This window comes from Gorilla gorilla, chromosome 16 (genome assembly GCF_029281585.2).
Source record: "Gorilla gorilla gorilla isolate KB3781 chromosome 16, NHGRI_mGorGor1-v2.1_pri, whole genome shotgun sequence".
NCBI classification, from domain to species: domain Eukaryota; kingdom Metazoa; phylum Chordata; class Mammalia; order Primates; family Hominidae; genus Gorilla; species Gorilla gorilla.
This window is the reverse complement of record NC_073240.2, coordinates 82,748,650-82,768,652: the sequence shown is the minus strand read 5'-3', so window position 1 is coordinate 82,768,652 and position 20,003 is coordinate 82,748,650. Positions and strand designations below refer to the sequence as shown.

General features: G+C 42.8%; 1 protein-coding gene and 1 long non-coding RNA gene across 5 annotated transcripts in view; one reads left to right on the top strand and one right to left on the bottom strand.

The window, feature by feature from the left end:
- LOC109023531 (uncharacterized) overlaps window positions 1-20,003 on the bottom strand; it is a 98,535-nt gene that overhangs the window by 62,495 nt on the left and 16,037 nt on the right. For 3 of the 4 annotated variants that reach the window (XR_002002964.3, XR_008671597.2, XR_010131056.1), the window contains exons 3-4: window positions 18,666-18,812; window positions 1,837-2,004 (exon numbers count right to left, since the gene is read on the bottom strand). This is a non-coding gene — a long non-coding RNA (uncharacterized lncRNA). Of the gene's footprint in view, window positions 1-1,836; window positions 2,005-12,723; window positions 13,529-18,665; window positions 18,813-20,003 lie in introns of all 4 variants that reach the window. The other variant, XR_010131057.1, reaches the window with a different exon arrangement.
- The window catches only part of TMC3 (transmembrane channel like 3), a 40,653-nt gene that overhangs the window by 12,690 nt on the left and 7,960 nt on the right, over window positions 1-20,003 (top strand). The window contains exons 5-16 of the mRNA XM_019011342.4: window positions 869-975; window positions 1,840-1,938; window positions 2,049-2,191; window positions 3,710-3,857; window positions 4,536-4,579; window positions 8,495-8,642; window positions 10,789-10,898; window positions 13,917-13,995; window positions 15,357-15,602; window positions 16,327-16,455; window positions 17,029-17,096; window positions 18,856-18,984. Coding sequence (XP_018866887.4) covers window positions 869-975; window positions 1,840-1,938; window positions 2,049-2,191; window positions 3,710-3,857; window positions 4,536-4,579; window positions 8,495-8,642; window positions 10,789-10,898; window positions 13,917-13,995; window positions 15,357-15,602; window positions 16,327-16,455; window positions 17,029-17,096; window positions 18,856-18,984 — 1,450 coding nt within the window. The remainder of the gene's footprint in view (window positions 1-868; window positions 976-1,839; window positions 1,939-2,048; window positions 2,192-3,709; window positions 3,858-4,535; window positions 4,580-8,494; window positions 8,643-10,788; window positions 10,899-13,916; window positions 13,996-15,356; window positions 15,603-16,326; window positions 16,456-17,028; window positions 17,097-18,855; window positions 18,985-20,003) is intronic.

The following is a 20,003-nucleotide window of genomic DNA, read 5'->3' as shown; positions in this document are numbered from 1 at the left end:
GATAATTGAAGATGTATGCTGGAGAGAAATGCCAATCTTATACAAAAACATTATTTGTATAGAATAATTGTGGAGGGTTACACTAAAAGTTCAATAGAAACTAATTCTAATCGTGATTTTAATTTAGTGATCACAGAATAGGTAATTTTTCTTTTCCTTGTGATGTTTTGTGTTTTGCTACTCATTATGACAAACATAAACTAGATTTGAAATAAAAATTTAAGAGTTTTTTTTTTAATGACATAAAACTACCTACTCCAGAATGCTGTCAAATTGTTGCCTACATCCTCATCTGAGTTCTTCTATGCTCCTGGATTTTCTCAATAGATATAAATTTGTTTTTACTATGCTTTTTATTTTAGAATAAGTTTAGATGTATAGAAAAGTTGGAAAGAGAATTCCCGTGTACCCTTCACCCACGGTCCACTATTGTGAACATCTAGCAAATGGTGTTTTATCTTGAAATTAAGGCAAAAAGACCCTTAGCAAAATCCTTGAAATTCTCAAAATGGTGCAAAATAGATAAGAAATATGCCAAATTCTTAAAAGATGCTGATACTTGTTAACATACATGAAATATTGTAAATTTGATAAGACCATTTTAGATAAATAAGTCATTAGGGAAGTGACTATCAAATAGCATTTTAGGCAAACTAGAGACTTTTCCTGCCTATAGAACTGAAGATATTCAGGGGCATCTTGATCTGTCTGAGTTAACATTTAGGAAGGAACACCTCGATTGGTACAATAATGGCATTCTTACTCTATGTCCCGTGGATGTAAGAAAAATTATGGTGTTCTTTTTGTAGGATTTCTTATACTATGAGGATTTTATTTAAACTGTTCTCATTATCTTGTCTTTCTTTAGGTCATTTTGGATCTGGCGTTGCCTCCTATTTCATATTCTTGAGATGGTTATTTGGAATTAATATTGTGCTCACCATTATGACAGGTGCTTTTATTGTCATTCCAGAGGTAAGATGTTTCAGGAAAGTACCACTCATTAAAAAGAGGAGACATTACAGCAGTCGCATAAAATGGCTCCTCTGGTTATCATTGTGGGGATGAAAATATATGTGTTTGTGTAAAGCAGGGCTTGGCAAACTTTTTCTGTAAAGGGCCACAGAATAAATACTTTAGGCTTCATGGGCTATTTGGTGTCCGTCACAATGACTCAAATCTGCCGTGTAGCACAAAAGCACCTGCAGACAGTATATCAACCAGTGAATGTGGTTGTGTTTCAATAAAATTTTATTTATGAATACTGAAATTTGAATTTTATATAAATTATTTTGATTGTTTTCCCCAACCACTTAAAAATGCAAAACTATTCTTAGCTCTTGGGCCATACAAAAAGGCCATGGGTTGGATTTGGCCAACCAGCCAGTTTGCCAGCCCAAAGTTGAAATAATATCCAGACTGTGTACATTATTCAGATTATGGGTACACTAAAGCCCAGACCTCACCATAACTTGATGTATCCATGTAACAAAACCGCACTCGTGCCCCTTACATTTACATAAAGAAATAAAATCCATTTCTCAACTAAACTTCATCCTCAAAAAGTAAATGGGCCATTTCCCAACAGGGGTCTTAATAATCCACCTGTAGAAACCATGTCTAGCTCAGAGAGAGTACATCCAGGTGAGCTCTAATCAGGCAAAAAGAAAATCTGGCCGCCCAAGATTAATTTTTCATTAATGAAAATCAAGCAGAAATCCACCCCCTGGAGATCTCTTATGTGTGGCATTTTCACAAGCACATGGACATCAACCTCTCATTTTCTCCTGGTCCCCTCCCACCCAGAGGACCACATGACATGCTTTCCTCTCTCACCAGCTGATTGCAGGCCAGCCCTTTGGAAGCACAGCCAGGAAGACCATCCCCAAGGAGCAGGTTTCGTCTGCCCAAGCCCTGGACACCGTCTGGTCTCTGGGGGTGAGATTGATGCTTGGCCACACTCTTGTCTTGAGGGAAGGGGTGAATGGGCCACAGTTCTGAGACCTGGGAATGGGAAGCAGAAATGACACTGAGTGTTTTCTTTGCAGGGCTACCTCCAGTACTCTGTCCTCTTCTACGGATATTACGGCAGGGAAAGGAAGATCGGGAGAGCTGGCTACCGGCTGCCCTTGGCATATTTCCTAGTGGGGATGGCAGTGTTTGCTTACAGCTTCATCATTCTTTTAAAAAAGTATGACTGCTCAATTTCTCAAAATACATATCAAGTGTTATGATACGTGTAATGGCAGTGTTTTCTTACAGCTTCATCATTCTTTTAAAAAAGTATGACTGCTTGATTTCTCAAAATACATATCAAGTGTTATGATATGTGTAATGTCATCTAATCTTGTCAATAGCCCTGTAAAGTTAAGGCATAACTGTATCCATTTTACAGATGAGAAGAACCAAGGCTAAAAGAGGCATGTTCATTTTAACAAGTACTTATTGAACACTTACTGCTTTGTACTAGGTCCTCTATTGGGCCTGGAAATACAAGAATCATATAGATTTACCAGTTCATGTAATTTTAGACAATGTGGCAGCTGCACTAATAGGGACATAAGCAATATGATCTAGGTGACCAGAGGTTGCAAAAAGCAAAACGTCCTCCTTTGGTTGTATGTTTGTTTGCCTGTGACCTAGCTACAAATTCTGCAAAGGCCAGGCTTGTCTGTGCTGTGATGCAGTTGGCACCTCTAGGTCATCACTGGGGAGGCAAAATGCAAAAGATGCAATCTGGTGGGGGTTAGGAGCTCTGCACCACCCCGACTGTGAGACCTGTAGGAACTCACCTTCCTTCCCTGAGCCTCATCTGTAAAATGGGTAGGTTGGCTCAGAACATCACCAGGTCTTCCGTGTGGGAGCTAGAGAAATGCAGACTGATAAGGAGGCTCCAAATCCCGGGGAAAAGCTGGCCCCACCCACGCTGGTTCATCTGCTGCTTCTGCTTGATTTGTGTAACCACGCTTCATTGCCCAACCCCCTTGTGGCATGTTAGCAAAATGCAGATAGAAGCACTTGGGGTAAAAAAGACAATAAACAAATAAACAAAACTTGAGGAGGTACATAATGACCCAGGGGCCTTCAGTTCCCCTGAAGCTTTCCAGCTTAGCTCCTGGTGGCTTCCAGGACCCACATGGAAGACTCGGGCCCTTTACTAGACATACAACGTAAGAGACAGATTAGAGCAAACTTGGAATCAAGAAATATGGATGGAGAGGAGAGCTTATTACAGGAGAAAGGCTCTAAAAAGTAGGGAGAGTTTCACCTAAGGAGGGTTGATGACTCCTGCCTTCAAATATCTAAAGAAATGTGGGAAAGAGGGACTCAGCACGTTACGTGGAGTCCCACGGGGTAGAGTTCCCATGGGAAGGAGCTCCAAGAAGACTGATTAAAAGGAAAATTTTATTTCACAATCACAGCTGCAAAGAGATGAGAACAGCTGGGCACCACAGTGGTGGGAGTCCTTGTCAAATGAACTCATATAATAATGGGCCATTGCAGTTTTCACACTGTTCCAAAGTGTTGCTGAGGTCACAAGCATGGGCAGAAATCCAGTCGGTGCTCTCCTGTCCAAGCTGTGACCCGAGGAGCTGCGTCCACCCAGAGGGGTGCAGCCTATGCTAATTCACACAAAGGCTCTGTGGGTGCTAGCTACAGCCCCCTAGTCCTGAGACTCCTAAGACCTGTTTGTGCTCCTCTTTTGCAGGATGGCTAAGAACTCCCGCACGAGTCTTGCCAGTGCTTCCAACGAAAATTATACCTTCTGCTGGCGGGTGTTCTGTGCCTGGGATTACCTCATTGGAAACCCAGAGGCTGCAGAGAGCAAAACAGCTGCCATAGTGAACAGCATCAGGGTGAGTGAGTGAGCCTGTGCAGCCTGCGGGGGTGGGCAGCTCAGGATCAGAGCCAGCCGCTGGCCCTCAGCTGGAAGCCAGAACCATCCTCTTCCCATTGATGTTCATTGTCCGGGGCAGTTGTTTCCAAAGTGAGGTGAACATGCTCCAGGAAATGTACCAAATGACTCAATGAAGGGAGGGAGAAACATTTTGAAACTCCTTTCTTTTTAAACTTTTCCATTTTATCCTTTTAAAATTTCAGTTTGTATATTTTAGATAATTTACATAATGGATTATTACCATGTTGCATGTATATAACCTGAAAATGAGCGAATACATATATGTCAGGGATATAGGCTTTTACTTTTAACTTAGAAAATAATGCAATCAAAAATATTCAGAGACTTAGCTCTATTGAACTATACAGACAGCTAAATGGTGCACTATTTTGAGGAAAAAAATCTACTTAGATAATTTAAATTACAGCCATACTATCTCCCAATCCCTCTTCCCAACCGCCAATATTTTTTCAATTGATTAGATTATTGATATCTAATTCATTTATATCAATTGAATCCTACAGAATAAAGTCTTAGACAATGAAGGTATGAGCTAAGTTACTGGGTAAATTATTTCTAATGATTTATAATTAATGATGATGCTAAGCTTTTATTGCTGTATGTATTTTTCTTAAAGGAAGCTATATTGGAAGAACAGGAGAAAAAGAAAAACAAAAACCTGTAGGTATTATTACTCCCCATGTTGAATTCATTGATAAGTTTTATTTTTAGTTTGGTACAAAAACTACCAGATCATCTATATCTTATTTTCATAATTGTCAGGCAGCTCTTCTTTCTTCCTTTCTCATAATGTGATCTGAGGGAACTGAATGATTTTTTCCTTAGCAATATTTAGGATGACTTCCTCCTTCCATAGATCCTGTAACAAGGATCACAGGGTCTGAAATTGACCAGTTTCTTATTTCTTACTCTTTTACTTAGATAATAAGAGAGGTATTTTGAGCACCAACTTATGCTGTTAAGACTAGTTTTATTTAGAAACAAGTCATAAGACACAAATATTATCCAGTTGGTGTTCACAAGCCTTTCAAGATGATTTCCTAGGTTCAAGATTCTTCTCAAGATCTTGAGAGCTATGCTGGTGAGGGTGAAGCCCTTCAAACAGAACTAATGAAAGGGAAAGCCATTCCCAGGGAAGGGCAATGGCCCTGACCTCATGAAGACAGGTAGGTCTGTTCATCCCACATCCTTACTAGTTATTTAGCCCTCATGATTAGTTTCCACAGTGCAGAAAGCCCATTCGGAGGACTTGTACAAAAGGACATGGGGAATTAAGGAAACACACCCAGCCTCTGGAATAATGAGGGAGCTTAGGGAGTGGGGGAGGAGTTGGAAAGGGCTGTCCATAGGGAGTCAGAAGACGTGGATTCTAGTCCTCTCTGTCATTAATGTCGATAACCTGGGAAATGCTCCTGAACTTCATGAACCTGAAGTTCCTCACCTATAAAAGTATGGGATTTTGCCATCTGATTCTTTCTCTGTAGCTCTCCTCCACCAGAGTTGATAATAATAATAACGTACTGTGCCATGTTGTTATTTTTACCAAGCAAAGTGACATTTATCATCTCGTTTGGGAATGTTTCCTCATTGTGCAAATCAAGGGCCAAAACATGTGTAGAGGGAAGAGTTGTGATCTGCCCAAGGTCCCCAGTGGGTAGAAATTTCATGGAGAAGATAGTATACCTTGGGTGCCCCTTCAAATCCTCTTGGCCATACTTTTCTCCAGCCCTTGCTACTGGGCAGGACTGTGCAGGCCACCATCAGTTGCACACATGTACCCCTTGCTCGTACCCGCTGTTTGATGCCCCAGGGATCTTCTGAGGCTGCTGCATAGGGAACCCACAAGATCCCAGTCAACACACATGCACGTGCAACCAAGAGACTGGGTGCAATGCTGGGAGTGAATGCTCATGGAGCTACCCTGAACCGCTGGGAATAGAATAAATGCTTTCCTATTTCACACTGGGCAAACAGTTCTGTCAGGCATTTCATAAGCCCCTCAGAAGGCCCTGCATTTGCCTCTAGCTGCTGCCAACCCCATTGCATATCCTTGTACTGATGGCCCCTCTCTCCTGCTCCACTCCAGGACCTCCACTCCTGCTTTCTGGGATCAACCTCCACTCCTGCTTTCTGAGATCACTTCCCAAATAAACTACCTGCAAAAAGGCCTGGGATTCCAGGCCTTAGCCAGGCTAAGACAAGCTAAGACAAGCTAAGACAAGCCAGGCCTTAGCCAGGCTAAGACAAGTTGGCAGAAGAAGGTGACCTCAAAATAGGCCAATTGAAGTCAGACAGGGTGTTGTCCTCCAGTGTTAGAAAAAAATGGATGTGTTTCAGTTAAAACCAGAAACGTATGTAAGTACTAGAATCATTACTGATTCACACACCTGCCCTCACTATCAGAGGCATATGAGAAGTGAGACCAAATTAGGAAAGAGATGAGCCCTGTGTCTCCCATCTCATGGGCAATTAGTTGCTCCTTTATTTACTTATTCATCTAGCAAATATTTATGAAGCATCCATATATGCTAAGCCTGTTTTAAGAGCTGAAGATAACAGCATTGGAAAAGGCTAAAAAGCTTGGAGCTTACTTCTAAAGGGAAAAGACAATTAAGAAACTACCAAAGGAATAGTCAGATGTTGCATAGTGACAGGATCACATTCCAAGAAATGTGTCTTTACACAATGTTGTCCTTGTGTGAACATCATAGCATGTACTTACACAGAGCTAGATGGTATAGCCTGCTACACACCTAGGCTATATACTATAGCCAATTGCTCCTAGGCTACAAACCTGAACAGCATGCTACTTGTACTAAATACTGTAGGCAATTGTAACACAATGGTATTTGTGTATCTAAACATATCTAGACATAGAAAGGTACAATAAAAATGTGGTATAAAAGATTAAAAAATGGTACACCTGTATAGGGAACTTACCATGAATTAGCTTACAGGACTGGAAGTTGCTCTGAGTGAGTCAGTGAATGAGTGATTAGTGAATGTGAAGGCCCAGGACACAACTGCATACTAGTGTAGACTTTATAAACACTGTACATTTAGGCCTCACTATATTTATTTCTTAAAGTTTCTTTCTTTAATAATAAATTAATCTTAGTTTACTGTCACTTGTTTATGAACTTTTAAATTTTAAAAAACTGTTTGACTCTTTTGTAATACTTAAAACACAATCACATTGTACAGCTGTACAAAAACAGTTTTTCTTTATATCCTTATTCTATAAGCTTTATTTTTAATTTTTTTAACTTTTTACACTTTTTTTGTTAAAAACTAAGACCAGGCCGGACGTGGTGGCGCACACCTGTAATCCCAGCACTTTGGGAGGCCGAGGCGGGCAGATCACCTGAGATCAGGAGTTTTGAGACAAGCCTGATCAACATGGGAAAACCCCGTCTCTACTAAAAATACAAAAATTAGCCAGGTGTGGTGGCAAATGCCTGTAATCCCAGCTACTCAGGAGGCTGAGGCAGGAGAATCGCTTGAACCCAGGAGGCAGAGGTCGCAGTGAGCCCAGATTGTGCTATTGCACTCCAGCCTGGGCAACAAGAGCAAAATGCCGTCTCAAACAAACAAACAAAAAACAAACAAACAAAAGACTAACACACACATTAGCCTAGGCCTGCACGGAGTCAGGATAATCAATATCACTGCCTTCCACCTCCACATCTTGTCCCACTGGAAGGTCTTCGGGGCAATAACACGCATGGAGGTGTCATCTCTTATGGTAACAGTGCCTTACCCTGGGTGCCTCCTGAAGGACCTGCCTGAGGCTGTTTTACAGTTAACATTTTGTTTTAAATAAGTAGAAGTATACCCTAAAATAATGATTTTAAAAATATAGTAAATACATAAGCCAGTAACAGTCATTTAATTCATTATCAAATATGTACTGTACATAATTGTATATACTATACTTTTATACAACTGGCAGTGCAGTAGGCTTGTTTACACCAGCATCACTACAAACGTGAGTGCAATGCATCATGCTACAATGTCCTAGGCCATAGGAATTTTTCAGCTCCAATATAATCTTATGGAACCACTGTCATATATGCAGTCCGTCATTGACCAAAATGCCATTATGCAGCACATGACTGTACAATGTCAGATTCATTATATGGGATGACAGGCAGAATCATGTGTCTTCCCTTCCTCTCTTCCTCCCTGCCTTCCTTCCTCCCTCCCTCTGCTGAACACATTTACTTGAATTCCTATATCTTTAATGTGCATACCACAAGACTCCAGTTTCAAGTAGTGAAGCTAGAACTGAACCCCAAATACTCTGACTCTAAAACAAGAGGCGTTTATTTGTTCGTCTGTTTGTTTCAAACCCCACTGATGCAGGCTGGTTGAATTTATGACTGGTCGTTGATCTCTTAGAAAATGAGGAATTCTAGGGTGCTGGGTGGGGTGGGCTGGAAGAGCATTGACGCTCCAGGGCAGAGAATCCTCTTGGCAATGGATGTGTTCCAGTCCCCAAGTAGTGTTGTCTTTGCATCGTGGTGCTGTGAGCAGGACCCTGTGTACCGTTCTCATGCCTGTTTCTCTCCCCAGGGCAGTGACCATCTGCTTGAGGATTATTGCCAACATCCTGGTGCTTCTCTCACTGGCTGGGAGCATTTATCTCATCTACTTTGTGGTGGACCGGTCCCAGAAGCTGGAGCAGTCGAAGAAGGAGCTGACACTTTGGGAAAAGAATGAGGTACCCACTGCCATTACCTGCAGCACCCTAGAAAAGAGACATAGGTAGGCACAGTGGCTGATGCCTGTAATCCCAGCACTTTGGGAGGCTGGGGCAGGTGGATCACTTGAGGTCAGGAGTTCCAGCCCAGCCTGGCCAACATGATGAAACCCCATCTCTACCAAAAACACAAAAATTAGCTGGGCGTCATGGTGCACACCTGTAGTTCCAGCTACTCAGGAGGCTGAGGCAGGAGAATCGCTTGAACGCAGGCGACGGAGGCTACAGTGAGCCACGATCACGCCACTGCACTCCAGTGAGGGCAACAGAGTGAGACTCTTGTCTCAAAAAAAAAAAAAAAAAAAAACAGAGAGAGAGAGACACAGAAAAGTAGCCTGCCTCTCTGTTCCTTATGTAAGTTAGGTGGGAATATCTCTAGGGAAAAACTTTAGTCCTCTTGTCCTAGAGCATTGACTATAAGGACTTTGAGCCAGAGGGGCAGCACTAAGGCTTGGCAATTTTATTCATCTCCTTTGGGAAAGAGTTTGATACAAAAACACCTTCAAGCATTTACACCGTTCTCTACCTTTGAGCCTCACCGACTGTGTTTTGCCTTTTGCACATCTGTTTCTTCACATCCATGTTCCACATTGCTGCAGACTGGAATTAACAACTGCACTTATTCCATGGTATGGATTAAAGTTGACCAGGTGTCATTCGTGAATATTTAGGTAGTTTCTGAATATCTAAATGACAAATAATGCTTCCAGAACCAGCTCTACACAAATGGTTTGTTTTTTAAACAATCATCTCCCCACCAACCCCCGTTGTGTGAATATTCCCATAAATAGAAAATCACCAAGTGAACGGTTATGAACAATTTTGGAATTCTAAATATTCATTTTAAGACCACTGTCCTGAAAGGTTGGCCCAATTTATCTATACAGATTTGAAAGGCAGAAATAGCACAAAAACCACCTCTCTGACCATTTCTATGAAAATTATTTCCCTCTGTTGGGATTTAAAAAGAAAGGTGTGTAAGATGGCCATCAATTTACCGTGTGCATATTTATCAATGTACAGTAATTTGTCAAAATATGAGCCCACCCTAGATAATCTTTTCCCATGCCTCTATTTTATGCCAGTTGAGTTACTGTGTGCTTGTATGTTTACAGATAGAAATATGAATAGTTTTTTAAAGATATATTCAGAAATTATTTCTTATTTTATCTCAAACATCTTCTGTACCAGCTAAAACTCCTCTTTCTTCTGCTCTAAGTACAGAGAAACAAAAGCCAGGCCTAATTCTCTAGATAATTAATCTTCCATGTACAGAAAGAATATTACATTACCTCTCAGGCTTTCCTTTTCTATTGGTAATAGTTGCAGTTATTTCCGTCTTCCATCCAAGGTCAGGGAAGTATAAATACTGTGAGATGGTAATTGGGGAAAATGTGGCAGAAATGCTAGTGAATCCTTTTTGTTTTTTGAGTCAAGGTTTCACTCGGTTGCCCAGGCTGGAGTGCAGTGATCCAATCACAGGTCACAGCAGCCTTGAACTTCTGGGTTCAAGAAATTCTTCTGCCACAGTTTCCCAACAAGCTGGGACCATAGGCATTGTGCCACTTTTTTTTTTTTTTTTTTTGGTAGAGATGGGGTCTTGCTGTGTTGCCCTGGCTGGTCTTAAACACCTGGCCTCAAGCAATTCTCTTGCCTCAGCCTCCCAACGAGTTGGGACCATAGGCATATGCCAGCTTTTTTTTTTTTTTTTTTAGAGATGGGGTCTTGCTGTGTTGCCCAGGCTGGTCTTCAATGCCTGGCCTCAAATAATTCTCCTGCCTGGGCCTCACAGGCCTCCCAAAGTGTTGGGATTACAGGTGTGAGCCACAGCACCTGGCCTAGTGAATCCCAAATGGGATGTATGAGTGTCCTCAGAACATTTAAGGAGAGTTCAAAAAAAAAAAAAAAAAAAAAGACCATGATAAAGTGGTGGCCGCCTTTTGAAAAAAGCTAATTAGCAGAGATTTGGGGGGATTTTCCATGGAGGATCCAAGGACCCTGTGGAAAGCCACTGATCCAATATTAGGGAAAGAGATCAAATGCACATGGTGAGGGCTGGTGGGGGGGTCCTGGGAATGTCTGGCTCTGGCATGTGCTCTCTCAGCAGGTCAGTGTGGTGGTCTCCCTCGTCACCATGATAGCACCATCAGCCTTTGACCTCATTGCTGCCTTAGAGATGTACCACCCCAGGACCACGCTGCGCTTCCAGCTTGCAAGGTACAACAGTCCTGCCCAGAAATGCCACCTGTGGCTCACCCATGTGCCCACCCACAGTGGGAATGTAAGTGCCTCAAGAGCCAGGGCTTGCTTCTTTTCTCTCAGACAATCAGCACAGAACTTTACCTATGGATGCAAGTCAAGAAAAGCATAACCCAAGAGGAGGGATAGGGGAGGAGGCAGGGGAAGAGGAGGAGGAAGGGAGGAGGAGGACCAGGATGACAAGGGTAGAAGAAAAGAAATGAAGAAGAGGAAGAAGAGGAGGAGGAGAAGGGAAAGGAATAAAGGAAGAACAGGCAGAAAAAGAGGACACAAAAGGGAACCAAGGGTCGGGGGTGGTGGCTCACGCCTGTAATCCCAGTACTTTGGGAGGCTGAGGCGGGTGGATCACCTGAGATCGGGAGTTCAAGACCAGCCTGACCAACATGGAGAAACCCCGTCTCTACTAAAAATAAAAAAAAATTAAAAAAATTAAAAAATAGCTGGGCATGGTGGCACATGCCTATAATCCCAGCTACTCGGGAGGCTGAGGCAGGAGAATCGCTTGTCAGAGGTTGAGTCAAGGTTGCAGTGAGCCAAGATCACGCCACTGCACTCCAGCCTGGGCAACAAAAGCGAAACTCCATCTCAAACAAACAAACAAACAAATGAACAAAAGGGAACCAAGAAGAGGTCTGGCAGTGTGTCTGGTTTTCCCCACTGTTCTGCTTTCTCCATGGTTTAACTCTGAGTGGTGAGAGGGACCCATGTTGTTTTTCCAGACGCAAGAAGAACAGTCAATGCTTTGTGAACAGTTCCCCCAAAGTACAGACTCAAAGAGTTCCTTGTAGATATGCCTGGAAGCTTTGCCAGGACAGTCAGTGGCTGTGACAGAAGGTGGTTGAGGAAGACCTGAGCAACAGTAGGCTGATGCACCTGAGGGGACGTCCTGGGACACCTTCTATGGGAGTCAGAACAACCACACTCATTTTGAGTACTGGCTTTATCAGTATTTTCCTGAAAAATTTGCCTGTCCTCCCTGGAGTATGGTCTCTTCATTTACAAATTTAGCTACTGTAGTAGGGCTGGGTGAGGCATTGTTAAACTGAATGTGGCAGAGGGAGGCAGTGAGAGCCCTGCCTACCTGCTCTCACCTTCAACCTGGTCTACACTAGTTTCTCCCCGTTTCCTCTTGTAACACCTAATAACATTCTACAGAACTAATTTTCCACAGACCACTTTGGGAAGATTTGCTCTCATTCAGGAATTGGCAAACATCTCCCAAAAAGAGCTAGATAGTAAATACTTGTGGTTTTGTGGGTCACACAGTCTCCATCACCACTACTCAACTCTAAGGTTCTAGCATGAAAGCAGCCACAGACCATATGGCGATGGACAGGTGTGGTCGTGTTCCAGTACAACTTTACTGACAAAAATAGGCAACGGTACGGTTTGGTTTGAAGGCCATAATTTCCAACCCCTGAAATTCAACTGTCATTTCAAAGAGAGAAAAAATGATTAGGAAGAGCATGGAGTTGGTCAAACCTTCATGGCCCAGGGTAGATCTGGGATGAGACTCTCAGCCCACTGGCTATTCCTGGTTCTTTCTGCTCCACCCAACACATCTTTTGACCTGCAACAGAGAAGCTCCTTCCTCACTAGCAAGTATTGGGTGGAATCAATTCCATTATTGCATTTGGTCTAAAGGCAATGCTATTATATAAATTGGCCTCGTTATTCATGTTGAAAACTAGAGAAACAGAGGCATCAGAGACTTCCCCCAGACAAATTAGGGCTAATTCTGGTAATAAGCATAAGACATATTATTTCAGTTCCATTAACTCACCAGCAGACTGTGTTACCTTCTATCCAAGGCACAGAGTGATGGTAATGCCAAGACAGCAGGAGAGGAAATACATTCAATCCTTCCTTTGGCCAACACTTACTGAATACACACTGAGGGGCTTGCCTTGTACTCAGTACTGTAAATGCACTGTGCCCACGGGAATCCCATCTCAATTCAGAGGGAGAGCCCATGTGAGTTATAATGCTGTCCCCTGGAGATGCCACTTTCCTGTTTCTCTGCCCACTGCCTGCACACGGGTGGTCAACTTTATACTTGAGGAGATGCGGAAGGCCTGGGGGGATGGTTTCAACTTGGAGTCTTTTCCTCAAGATAAAGATGCTTTCCCATCAGCTTTCTCAATTGGTTTCACGATTCTCCCATCAATTGGCTTCATTTTTCTCCAAGGGCTAAGTGTTGTCTCACTGAAGTGTGTATAAACCTGTCGTTTCCTTTCTCACTTCATTTTCCCAGACAGGTTTCCAGTAAGACCCAAGGCTGCATCCTGGGAAATTCCATGATGTGTTTCCAAAACCTTCCAGCACTGGGGAAGCTGACATCAAGTCTTTGATCATTGGCTGATCCAGACTGTTGCTGGCAGGTTCCATTCACTCCCAGTGGCTGACAGGGTGTAGCTGTACCCACAGCTTTTCAGTGCTTCTGAGGGGTCCAGCCTGTATTTCAGAAGCAGAGCATTGAGGTCCTGAAATTGCATTCTGCTGCTTTTTAATTGTGTGAACTTGAGCTGGTGACTTAGCTCCCTCTGCGCTTCAATACACTTGTCCCTTAAGTGGGGATTATTACAGAGCTGTTGTAAGGATCAAATGAGATAATGCATGGGAAATCAATTCATAAACCAGAAAGCATGACTCATAAACCACATGTTAGGGCCCCACTTCCTAAACTCACATTTTCTGCTACACTAGTGTTTGTAAAGTACAGATCCAAGGATGGGCTATAGCAGAATCACCTGGAAAGGCTGTAAAACAATTTCCAGACCCCTTCCAGACCTACTAAGGGTGGATTCTGGAATTCTGTCTTTTTAAAAATGCCCTCAAGGTGATTCTAGAGGAAACCAAGTGTGGCAGCCACTGCCTTAATATATCCATGACAGTCTTTAGAACCATGTGGGGGCTCTAGAACCATGGACTTCTGTGCCATGGTCTTGTTTCTCAAGGTGGGCTTGTGGCTTTCAGGGTCCTTGTGCTGTATCTGGGAAATCTCTACAGCCTGATCATTGCTCTCCTGGACAAAGTTAACAGCATGAGCATTGAGGTGAGTGCCCATCCCAGATAGTTGCCTGCCCCACCTCTGCCCTCCCTGCTACCTCCTCCCAACACCAGGGTCATCATCGTGGACAGGATCACTGCTTATACTTGTACTCCATAATCATGTGCAAAACTTGACTTTGCTGGAGTTTTCTCAAGGTAAGGAGAGAAAAATTATCCCCGTTTCCCAGATAAAGAAACTCAGGCCACAGTGCATGACTAGTAAGTGATGGTGCTGGGATGAGAACTCCAGAATTTTTGACTCTTTGTATCATACTACCCCATTTCTTTGAATCCCATCAGGAAAAGGCTATCAACGCTATTGCAAACGATCACAGGAAGAGCAGCAGGCCATGGGACTCACTCAGAAAGTCAGGACAGAATAATCATTTCATGGGGAACAGTTCAGAGTGGACTTACTATCCCAGCCCAGCAGGAGTATTTGCTCCCAACCTAGAGTAGCTTTGGTGTCCACCTTTTTTTTTTTCTTTTTTGAGACAGGGTCTCGCTTTGTTGCCCAGGCTGGAGTGCAGTGGCACAATCACTGCTCACTGCAGCCTCAACCTCCCTAGGCTCAAGTGATACTCCCATCTCAGCCTCCAGAGTAGCTGGGACTAGAGCTGCGTGCCACCGCTGCATCTGGCTATTTTTTTTTTTGTATTTTTTTAAATAGAGATGGGGTTTCACCATGTTGCTCAGGCTGGTCTCAAACTCTTGGGCTCAAGCGATTCCCCTGCCTCGACCTCCCAAAATGCCGGGATTACAAGTGTGAGGCATCATGCCCTGCCTGATGTCCACTTTCAACCTGCCCCACCTATAAGGATATCCTGAATGGTGGAGGAAAGGGAGGAAGACAGGGGGTGCTCTTTTAGGGTTGTTTGCCCAAGGCATATCACACTAACATCAAATTTCAAGGCCTATAGGCAGACGAGGCCACAGAGAGTCATTTTTCTGCATTGGGGCTTTGAGGTTACATAGACCTGGGTCTTTACCTGACACTTACTAGCAGCGTGACCTTGAGCATTAGGTTTCAACTCACTGAGTTTCAATCTCCTCATCTGAACATGAGGTAATAATTGTTATCTAAAGTTCTTGTGAGGATAAGTAGAGCTAACATGTGTTACCTAAAACAGTTTCTGACCCTTACTAGGGATGAATAAATATTATCCATTACACCTCTGTGTTCCCTTATTGGGGCCAACTCTAGTCAAGTGGTGGTCTAGAAAGAGAAAGAGGATGAATGATTACTCCCAAGCAATGCAATGACACCCTTGGGGTCCATGATGGATTCTCATTTACAAATATGTGGACCGCCATTTTCCTTTCTCCCCTCCTTCCCTCTCTCTCTCTCTCTCTCTCCCCCCCCAGGAAATGGCTACCAAAAATAACACAAGTCATTGGATAGATTCCACCACCTTCTTTGCAACCAGGACAGCCCCTGAAGAAGAGAAATGGTCCACATCTCGGCCTGGAATGGGGCTCAGGAGAAACAACACATGGGCCTTGGAAGAGACCAGCATTTCAGCTTACACCATGCCTCTTATAAAGGCCAACAAGACTAGCCTCTACACTCAGAGTCCACAAGACCAGTGCTGGGAGACATACGTTGGTCAGGTGGTTCTCTTTACCCTTACAAAGCTCTGTCATATCCATCTCATCACTTAACCCCAGCAACTCTCTGAGCTGTCACTGCCCCTATCTTATAGAAAAAAGAAAGAAAAGTTCAGTGAGGTTTATGATTTTCCAAGCCTCAAAATTAAAAAAGAAAAACAATCAGTGCAAAGATTCAGCCAATATTGACCACATGCCGGGTCCTGTCCTAAATGCTTGGTCCTCATAAGAGTCCTATTATTGTCACCCTTATAGGCACAGATGAGAAAACTGAGGCACAGTGGTCAAGTACTTGCCCAAGGACACAGATAGTAAAGAGCAGAATGAAGTCCTGAACCCAGGAATCTGCTCCAAAATCTGTACCCTTAACCATGTTGTACAGAGAACCTCAACCCCAAGGTATTATCCCATGGAAATGGGTCATTGGCCTCGAGTCTCCTGCAGCTCAGAACCACAGACCTTAGATTCTTTCCTAGTTTCATGTGATGCTGGCCTCAGATATCAAAATTCGAATTCAAATTACCTAATATTTATTGAACACCCATTATGTACCAGAAGCCCAGTCCTCTGCCCACTGCAACTTACAAAGATGAGAAATGAAGATGCCATTGGAGGGGCCCACTGGCTGGGGCCCACAGGAATGAACAGAGATTAGGAGCACCCTGAAGGAAGAGTGACCGTGGGAAGGGTGGGGCATGGTGGCATCCAGGGACGCCCTGTGTTTCAGGAGATGCTGAAGCTCTCCATCATTGACATGCTCTTCACCGTGGCGAGCATTCTGCTCATAGACTTCTTCCGAGGACTTTTCGTGCGGTACTTAAGTGACTACTGGTGTTGGGATCTGGAAAGCAAGTTTGTAAGTAAAATGCTGTGTCTGTTGGGAAAGCTTATATGGCCAAATCCATCCTTTCTCATGTTGTGGCTGGGAAACAGTCCAGCATAGTTGAGGGGGACACACAGAAAGAGAATACAAGTGGGAAGAGATGGGTGCAGAAAGCTGAGCTTCTACTTCCTTTTTTTTTTTTTTTGGTCTGTTTTTTGTGTTTTTTGAGACAGGGTCTTGCTCAAGCAATCCTCCTGCCTCAGCCTCCAGAGTAGCTGGGACTATAGGCACATGCCACCATGCCCAGCTAGTTTTAAAAATTTCTTGTAGAGATGAGGTCTCACTATGTTGCCCAGGCTGACCTCGAACTCCTGACTTCAAGTGATCCTCCTGCTCAGCCTCCCGAAGTGCTGGGATTACAGGCATAAGCTACAATGCCCAGCCCCACCCCTTTCTTAACATTTACCATTTGCTGGGATGGCCCCACAAGCACTGATCTCTAAGTGTTCATAAGAGCAAAGAAGTCTATATAGGTGTCTGTAATTAATTGGTTCATGCAAAGAACTTTGGAACTTGTTTAATGCACAAGTTTATTTTCTCTTGTAGCCTGAATATGGAGAATTCAAAATAGCTGAGAATGTGCTACATTTAGTCTACAACCAAGGAATGATTTGGTAGGTATCAAAGTTTCTTCTTGCCTTTGCTTACATCTCATCTGGGCTAAGATTTTAATTTACTTAGTCTAGATGGGACACGACCATAACACAGTTACATAAGCATTAAGAAGGGATGTTTCCAAGATTATTATTTCACGTGTATATTACTTTTATTAATGGTTTCCTAAGAATTTTGCAGGAAGAAATTAAAAAGAAAATAATCCATGTTTAAGCTACTATTGGTCGCAGCCGAAAAAAATCTGCACAGAAACCAGTAGAATACACTCTTAGGGAGGACTTGGGGAAGGCTGGAAGGAGAGGCTGCTTCTCCTTCGTGAGGACTTCAGGAGTGGCTGCGGGGGACCTTGGCCAGTCTGTCCTCGCTCGCCACCCTCCCTCCATTTCCTCCTAATTTTCACTTAGACACTGGGCCCAGGAGTACAGCCATCCCCTAGACTGCTCCCCACCCTTGGGGAGGCAGGAAGTAGGGAAGTCTGTTCACCCATGGCACCTCCCAGCCCATGGCAATCCTGTCCTTGGAGACACTGAGGAGCTGATTTTACCTGTTGGACCAGAATAGTGCTATTTGTTAAAACACAAGCAAACAAACGAACAAAAAACAAGAACTTGGGACATTCCATACATCCAGAAAACACTCTCTTCATAATCATTCAGTAAAATACATGGCAATTGAGAGGTACAAAGTAATATGCCTCCTGTCAAATTCTTAGAGCCACTGTATTTTGCAAAATATCTTTACAAATACAGTATTAAAAATAATAGGTGACATTTATTTAATAGTGCTAGATATCAAGTACTTTTCTACCTGTAGTAACTGATTTAATCCTTATAGTAAACCCATGAAGTAACTGCTATTATTTTCCCCTTTTTAAAGATGAGAAAACTGAAGTGCAGAGAAGCTTAGTGTCTTGCCTAACATCCAACAGATAATGATAACTGAACATTTCTTGTTAGAAACATTTCACTTAGGAAACATATTCTTATGTCCATGTTTATTTTCATACCACTAAATCCAAATTCCACAAGTATTAGATTGAATACGTATCCAATATAAACTGATTTAGACTTAAGTCTGAAGACATGGGTTTTGTCGCCTAGCTGACATTTCTTTTCAGGGTGACCATAAGTCCCAGCTTCCCTGGGATCATCTGGTTCTTGTCTGTGGGCTCAGTTCTTTCATTCCCCAAATCTCCCAGGTTTGGATGATATAGAGTCAGCCTTAGCAACATGTCTTTGGTTTCCCCATATCTGCCCTTGTTGTCTATCAACTGGATATTTACCTCTCCTCTCACTATTGCAGAAGAGTAAACAAACTGAAATGTGTGAGGATGCTTAATGCCATATCCAGCAAAACTAGGTGCCCAAAATATGTTGATTAAACCTGAAAGGCAGTAATTTATTAGCACAGTCCTCATCATAGACAAGCAAAACCAGGAGCTGGCCCCAAATAGTAGTTATCCATTATTTGCCTCCTTCCCAGAGGATTTTCCTTTGCTCAGCTGTGAAAAGAGAGACAAACAGTTGTCCTTTGCAAATATAATATTTTAAAATAGGATCAATACCCACCTTCAGTGACTTGTCTTATCTTTAGAAGGTGGAGGGTTGTGGTCTCGGGACTTCAGGAGCTTTTCCAGTTCTTTAAGCTTAGGGTATAACCCCCAAAGTGTCAGAACCATGTTCCTGCATGGGGCTTCCATAGTCCTGGGAGATAGGCTGAAAGAGAACAGATGCAAACTGACCTTCCTCATGGTTCCAGGATGGGGGCCTTCTTCTCCCCATGTCTCCCAGCGTTCAACGTTCTCAAACTCATTGGGCTCATGTACCTGAGGAGCTGGGCTGTGCTGACCTGCAATGTGCCCCACCAGCAAGTATTTCGAGCCTCAAGGTGAGTAAGAATAAGATCTGATCATGCAGATAACTATATATACATATATATAAAATCCATGCCTGCCTTACCCAGGGGTCCTCTAGCAAAGGGTCCCCCCAACTCTCTTCCTGTCAAAATCTTGCCTGTCCTCCAATTTTGTCTCCTCCAAGAGCCATTTCCAATGTCTTACTCTTTCAATGAATCATTACTCCCCTTGAACTCATGACACTTTTAAAACGTTTTGCCGAAGTTTAATAATCCTTTAGAAAAAAAGGACACAAATCATAAATGTTTAGCTTGATGAGTTTTCAAACACTGAACACAAGGCACTCAGATCAAAAAACAAAACACAAATGGCACCCAGAGCATGCCCACTTGTATGTCATTCCAATCACTGCCAACTTCTAATGGCATAATTAGGCTTGCCTGGGTTTTACTTGATGTAAACGTAATCACACACACACACACACAGTATGTGCTCCTTTGTGCCCAACTGCTTACACTCAACATTGTGTTTGTGAGATTCAACTCACTGAGAAAATATACCCCAATTTCTTTATCCTGGCTCCTGTTGACGGGCATGTAGGTTGCTTCCAGCTGTTAGCCATAATGAGTAATGCTGCCTTGAACATCCTAAGTATCTTTGTTGCATATATACCTAGGAATGCAATTGCTGGGACACAGGGCATGCATATGTTCACCTTTAGCAAATAGCACCAAAAAGTTTTCTAAAATGAACACCCCATTTTACATGTCTAGCAGCATTATGAGAGTTCCAAGTGTTTTATAACCTCGCCAACACTTATTCTTTTATCTGTTTTAATTTTACCAATTTTGGTGAATTCATAACACATTCTAAATACTTTGATTCAGTTATTTTACTTTGACATATGGTTATGTGTGTCTATATCAGTGGCTTTCAAACTTTTGCTCATGACCTACTTGACAATGCATTTTATCTGATGACAGTACACATATATTAATACATTCAGAGATATGTTTTGATATATTTATATATGTTGTATATATATGTGTAT